This window comes from Scylla paramamosain, chromosome 19 (genome assembly GCF_035594125.1).
Source record: "Scylla paramamosain isolate STU-SP2022 chromosome 19, ASM3559412v1, whole genome shotgun sequence".
Taxonomy (NCBI): domain Eukaryota; kingdom Metazoa; phylum Arthropoda; class Malacostraca; order Decapoda; family Portunidae; genus Scylla; species Scylla paramamosain.
In genome coordinates, this window is record NC_087169.1 from 6397117 (window position 1) to 6404616 (window position 7500).

Genomic DNA, 7500 nt, shown 5'->3' on the forward strand with positions numbered 1-7500 from the left:
GCTTTAGAAATAGATGTGATAGCAGTGGTGCCATCTGGTTGAAGTAGAGGAGGGAAAGAAGAAGAAGCAAAGTTATTGGAGATATTTTTGGCTAGATGCCAGAAATCACGAGGGGAGTTAGATCTTGAAAGGTTTTGGCAGATATATATATATATATATATATATATATATATATATATATATATATATATATATATATATATATATATATATATATATATATATATATATATATATATATATATATATATATATATATATATATATATATATATATATATATATATATATATACATATATATATATATATATATATATATACATATATATATATATATATATATATATATATATATATATATATATATATATATATATATATATATATATATATATATATATATATATATATATATATATATATATATATATATATATATATATATATATATATATATATCTGCCGAAACGATAATTACTCCCAGTGAGGTCTAAAGCACCGTTCAGGGGGTGCTGTGAACTTATCATTAAACCCAACTGTGACCTCACTGAACGTTTCCCTTTGTGTCTCGCAACACAAGGGGGCAGTCATAACCTGCCCTCTAAAGACAACTCTCTTCCTCCACACAAAACTACAAGCACCTAATAACACACACACCCTTCACTCAAAAATTTCAAAATCATCATGGCGACATCTACACTAGCCTCAGAGTCCCCATCTGGGGAGAGGACCATAAATGTCCCCAGGTCGGACTGCCTTTCTGTCAACGATCCTAAGTGTCTAGACACCCCCCTCAACCTTTTCTTCATTAACTTCTGCAACATTCGCGGTCTAAGATCTAATTTTCAATCTGTAGAACACCACCTCTCCTCTTCTAAACATTATATTCTTTCCTCACTGAAACTCAGTTGTCTGAAGCAACTAACAGTAGCCCCTTTTCTGTTCCCTCCTACGTTATCTATCCTTATTTTCGATCCAAAGCTGGATGCTGCGTTTATGTGCGCAATGACTTAACCTGCTCTCGTGCCCACGCTCTTGAATCTTCCGAGTTTTCCACTATCTGGCTACGACTACACTCTCATACTAAACGACTACACTCTCATACTAAAGTCACTCTCATACTAAATTTATCTGTGCTGTATACCTCTCTCCTAACTCCTCTGACTATAAGAAATTCTTTGACTACTTAACTTCCAAAGTGGAGCACATTCTGACCCTCTTCCCCTTTGCAGAGATCTCCATTCTTAGAGACTTCAATGTTCACCACCAGCTTTGGCTTTCCTCTCCCTTCACTGACCATCCTGGTGAACTAGCCTACAACTTTGCTATCCTCCATGACCTAGAACAATTGGTGCAACACCCTACTCGTATTCCTGACCGTCTTGAAGATACGCCCAACATTCTTGACCTTTTCCTGACCTCTAATTCTTCTCCTTATGGTGTCACCCTTTCTTCTCCGTTGGGTTCCTCCGATCACAATCTCATATCTTTATCTTGTCCTATCACTCCAATCCCTCCTCAGGATCCCCTAAGCGAAGGTGCCTCTGGCGTTTTCCCTCTGCTAGTTGGGAGGACCTGAGGAGGTATTTTGCTGATTTTCCTTGGAATGACCACTGCTTCCGTGTCAGAGACCCGTGTTTGCTTGTTGAGCACATAACAGAGGTGAGAGTGTCTGGCATGGACCCATACATTCCTCACTCTTTTTCTTGTCCTAAACCTTCTAAACCTTGGTTTAACACAGCTTGTTCTCGTGCTATACATGATAGAGAGGTGGCCCACAAAAGGTACTTAAGCCTTCCATCACCAGAATTCCATGCACTTTATATTTCTGCCCGGAACCATGCCAAGTCTGTTCTCCAACTAGCCAAAAACTCCTTCATTAACAGAAAATGTCAAAACCTTTCAAGATCTAACTCCCATCGTGATTTCTGGCATCTAGCCAAAAATATCTCAAATAATTTTGCTTCTTCTTCTTTCCCTCCTCTACTTCAACCAGATGGCACCACTGCTATCACATCTATTTCTAAAGGTGAACTCTTTGCTCAAACCTTTGCAAAAAACTCTACCTTGGACGATTCTGAGCTTGTTCCTCCCTCTCCTCCAACCTCTGACTACTTCATGCCACCTATTAAAATTCTTCGCAATGATGTTTTCCATGCCTTCGCTGGCCTAAACCCTCGGAAGGCTTATGGACCTGAAGGGGTCCCTCCTATTGTTTTCCGAAACTGTGCCTCCGTGCTTGCACCTTGCCTAGTCAAACTCTTTCAGCTCAGTCTCTCAACATCTACCTTTCCTTCTTTCTGGAAGTTTGCCTACATTCAACCTGTTCCTAAAAAGGGTGACCGTTCTAATCCCTCAAACTACCGTCCTATTGCTTTAATTTCCTGCCTACCTAAAGTTTTTAATCTATCCTCAACAGGAAGATTCTTAAACATGTATCACTTCACAAACTTCTATTTGATCGCCAGTATGGGTTCTGTCAAGGCCGCTCTACTGGTGATCTTCTGCCTCTCCTTACTGAGTCTTGGTCATCCTCTTTTAGAGATTTTGGTCAAACTTTTGCTGTTGCCTTGGACATATCAAAAGCTTTTGATAGAGTATGGCACAAAGCTTTGATTTCCAAACTACCCTCCTACGGTTTCTATCCTTCTCTCTGTAATTTCATCTCAAGTTTCCTTTCTAACCGTTCTATTGCTGCTGTGGTAAACGGTCACTGTTCTCCTAAATCTATTAACAGTGGTGTTCCTCAGGGTTCTGTCCTGTCACCCACTCTCTTATTATTCATTAATGATCTTCTAAACCAAACTTCTTGTCCAATCCACTCCTACGCTTATGATACCACCCTGTACTTTTCCACGTTTTTTCATAGACGTCCAACCCTTCAGGAAGTAAACATATCACGCAGGGAAGCCATAAAACGCCTGACTTCTGATCTTTGTAAAATTTCTGATTGGGGCAGAGCAAACTTGGTATTGTTCAATGCCTCAAAAACTCAATTCCTCCATCTATCAACTCGACACAACCTTCCAGACAACTATCCCCTCTTCTTCAATGACACTCAACTGCCCCTTTCTTCTACACTGAAAATCCTTGGTCTGTCCTTTACTTATAATCTGAACTGGAAACTTCACATCTCATCTCTAGCTAAAACAGCTTCTATGAAGTTAGGTGTTCTGAGACGTCTCCGCCAATTTTTCTCACCCCCCCAGCTGCTAACTCTGTACAAGGGCCTTATCCGTCCATATATGGAGTATGCTTCACATGTCTGGGGGGGTTTCCATTCATACTGCTCTTCTAGACAGGGTGGAATCAAAAGCTTTTCGTCTCATCAACTCCTCTCCTCTAACTGACTGTCTTCAGCCTCTCTCTCACCAACGCAATGTTGCATATCTAGCTGTCTTCTACCGCTATTTTCATGCTAACTGCTCTTCTCATCTTGCTACCTGAATGCCTCCCCTCCTTCCGCGGCCTCGCTGCACAAGACTTTCTTCTTTTTCTCACCCCTATTCTGTCCACCTCTCTAACGCAAGAATTAACCAGTATTCTCAATCATTCATCCCTTTCTCTGGTAAACTCTGGAACTCCCTGCCTGCTTCTGTATTTCCACTTTCCTATGACTTGAGTTCCTTCAAGAGGGAGGTTTCAAGACACTTATCCATCAATTTTTGACCACTGTTTTGACCCTTTTATGGGACTGGCATTTTAGTGGGCATTTTTTTTTTTATTAGATTTTTGTTGTCATTGGTCAGTGTCCTTCCTACATAAAAAAAAATCATATATATATATATATATATATATATATATATATATATATATATATATATATATATATATATATATATATATATATATATATATATATATATATATATATATATATATATATATATATATATATATATATATATATATATATATAAACCCTCGGCAGGCTTATGGAACTGATGGGATCCCTCCTTTTGTTCTCCAAAACTCCATCTCCGAGGTTCCACCTTGCCTAGTCAAAGTCTTTCTACTCTGTCTGTCAACATCTACCTTTCCTTCTTCGTTGAAGTTTGCCTATATTCAGGCAGTTCCTCAAAAGGAAACCGTTATAATCCTTCAAACTACCGTCATATTTATCTAATTTACTGTCTATGTATTTTTTTTTATTGATCCTAAACAGGAAGACTTAAATATCTATCATTTCACAACCTTTTATATGATTGTCAGTGTGGGTTCCGTCAGGGCCGCTCTACAGGTGATCTTCTGGCTTTTCTTATTGAGTCTTGGTCATCCTCTATTAGAAATTTTAGTGAAACTTTTGCTATAGGCTTAGACAAATTAAAAAGTTTTGATAGAGGCCGGCAAAAGGGTTTGATTTCCAAACTACCCTCTTGCATTTTCTATCCTTCTCTCAGTAACTCCATCCCAAGTTTCCTTTCTGACGGTCACTGTTCTTCTTTTACGGTAGACGATCACTGTTCTTCTTCTAAATCTTTTAACAATGGTGTTCCTCAGAGTTCTGTCCTGTCACCCACACTTTTCTAATTATTCATCAATGAGCTTCTAAACTAAATATCTTGTCATATCCACTCCTGCACTGATGATACCACCCAGCAATTTTTTACCTCTTTTCGTAGCTTTCCAACCCTTAAGGAAGTAAAAGTTCACGCACAGAACCCACAGAACGCTTGACTTCAATTGTCTCTAAAATCTTTGACTGGGGCAGGGCAAACTTAGAATTGCTCACTGCTTCAAAAACTCAATTCCTCCACAATCATCTCGACACAACATTCCAGACAACTATCCACTCTTCTTCAATGATACTCAACTGTCCCCCTTTCCCACACTGAACATCCTCCGTCTGTCGTTTACTTAAAATCTGACATGGAAGCTTCACATCCCATTTCTAGCTAAAACAGCTTCTATGAAGTTAGGCGATCTGAGATGTCTCTGCCAATATTTCTGATTCTTCCAGCTGCTAACTATATACAGGGGTCTTATCCGTCCATGTATGGAGTATGCTTCACATGTCTTGGGGAGAGGTGCTGTCCCACTCAAAACGCCTTTGTAGACAGGGTGGAATCAAAAGCTTTCCGTCTCATCAACTCCTCTCCTCTAACTGGCTGTCTTCAGGTTCTTTCTCATCGGTGAAATGTGGCATCTTTTCCTATCTTGTACCACTGTTTTTCTGCTAACTGCTCTTCTAATTTTACTAACTGCATGCCTACCTTCGTCCTGTGGCCTCGCTGTACAGGACTTTCTTATTTCTCTCACACCTATTCTGTCCATCTCTCTAAAGCAAGAGTACTCTAAATCATTCATCCCTTTCTCTAGTAAACTCTGGAACTCCCTGCCTTCTTCTGTATTTTCATCTTCCTATGACTTGAACGCCTTCAAGAGAGACGTTGCGGAACACTTATCCTTCATTTTTTTTTTTTACTTTGAACCCTATTCTGGGACCAGCATCTCAGTGGACTTTTTTTTTTTTTGTTGTCCTTGGCGTGTCTTTTCCTACACACACCCAAAAAAAAAAAAAAGTAAAAATTGAACATATACTCACTATTGTAACTTGAAAATGCTGGCACACTGTGAAGAAGATTGTGCCCTGCATACATATGAAATAGCATCCGAGGCACAGGTTGGTAGGTGAGAGACAAATAAACTCCATATATTGTATTGCGGAAGGCGTGGTGCAGGAGAATAGACTCGCCTCCTGTCTTGCTTCCTACCACAATAACACGTGTCTCCGGAAGTTTCCACAACCCTGCTCGTTCCAATAAACTGCTCAGAAATAAGGGAACGTTAAAGATCTTGGCCAATAATACATTATTAACATTGCATGATGTTTGTTGTTGAAAAACATTGATCACATTAATATCTTATTTTTTTAATTTTTTTTTTTGAGTAGTTAGGAGAAATATATATATATATATATATATATATATATATATATATATATATATATATATATATATATATATATATATATATATATATATATATATATATATATATATATATATATATATGTATATATATATATATATATATATATATATATATATATATATATATATATATATATATATATATATATATATATATATATATATATATATATATATATATATATATATATATATATATATATATATATATATATATACAGGCCGCTCTACTGGTGATCTTCTGGCTTTCCTTACTGAGTCTTGGTCATCCTCTTTTAGAGACTTTGGTGAAACTTTTGCTGTTGCCTTGGACATATCAAAAGCCTTTGATAGTCTGGCACAAAGCTTTGATTTCCAAACTACCCTCCTACGGTTTCTATCCTTCTCTCTGTAACTTCATCTCAAGTTTCCTTTCTGACCGTTCTATTGCTGCTGTGGTAGACGGTCACTGTTCTTCTCCTAAATCTATTAACAGTGGTGTTCCTCAGGGTTCTGTCCTGTCACCCACTCTCTTCTTATTATTCATTAATGATCTTCTAAACCAAACTTCTTGTCCTATCCACTCCTATGCTGATGATACCACCCTGCACTATTCCACGTCTTTTCATAGACGTCCAACCCTTCAGGAGGTAAACATATCACGCAGGGAAGCCATAGAACGCCTGACTTCTGATCTTTCTAAAATTTCTGATTGGGGCAGAGCAAACTTGGTATTGTTCAATGCCTCAAAAACTCAATTCCTCCATCTATCAACTCGACACAATCTTCCAGACAACTATCCCCTCTTCTTCAATGACACTCAACTGTCCCCCTCTTCTACACTGAACATCCTCGGTCTGTCCTTTACTTATAATCTGAACTGGAAACTTCACATCTCATCTCTAGCTAAAACAGCTTCTATGAAGTTAGGTGTTCTGAGACGTCTCCGCCAGTTTTTCTCACCCCCCCCAGCTGCTAACTCTGTACAAGGGCCTTATCCGTCCATGTATGGAGTATGCTTCACATGTCTGGGGGGATTCCACTCATACTGCTGTTCTAGACAGGGTGGAATCAAAAGCTTTTCGTCTCATCAACTCCTCTCCTCTAACTGACTGTCTTCAGCCTCTCTCTCACCGCCGCAATGTTGCATATCTAGCTGTCTTCTACCGCTATTTTCATGGTAACTGCTCTTCTGATCTTGCTAACTGCATGCCTCCCCTCCTTCCGCGGCCTCGCTGCACAAGACTTTCTTCTTTCTCTCACTCCTATTCTGTCCACCTCTCTAACGCAAGAGTTAACCAGTATTCTCAATCATTCATCCCTTTCTCTGGTAAACTCTGGAACTCCTTGCCTGCTTCTGTATTTCCACCTTCCTATGACTTGAATTCCTTCAAGAGGGAGGTTTCAGGACACTTATCCACCAATTTTTGACCACTGCTTTGACCCTTTTAGGGACTGGCATTTCAGTGGGCATTTTTTTTTTTATTAGATTTTTGTTGCCCTTGGCCAGTATCCTTCCTACATAAAAAAAAAAAATATATATATATATATATATATATATATATATATATATATATATATATATA

At 38.3% G+C, this 7500-nt stretch overlaps 1 protein-coding gene across 1 annotated transcript in view; it reads right to left on the minus strand.

Annotated features, from left to right (window-relative positions):
* LOC135110048 (glutamate receptor ionotropic, delta-2-like) overlaps positions 1-7500 on the minus strand; it is a 153508-nt gene that overhangs the window by 128355 nt on the left and 17653 nt on the right. Inside the window, exon 3 of the mRNA XM_064022022.1 lies at positions 5548-5768. Coding sequence (XP_063878092.1) covers positions 5548-5768 — 221 coding nt within the window. The remainder of the gene's footprint in view (positions 1-5547; positions 5769-7500) is intronic.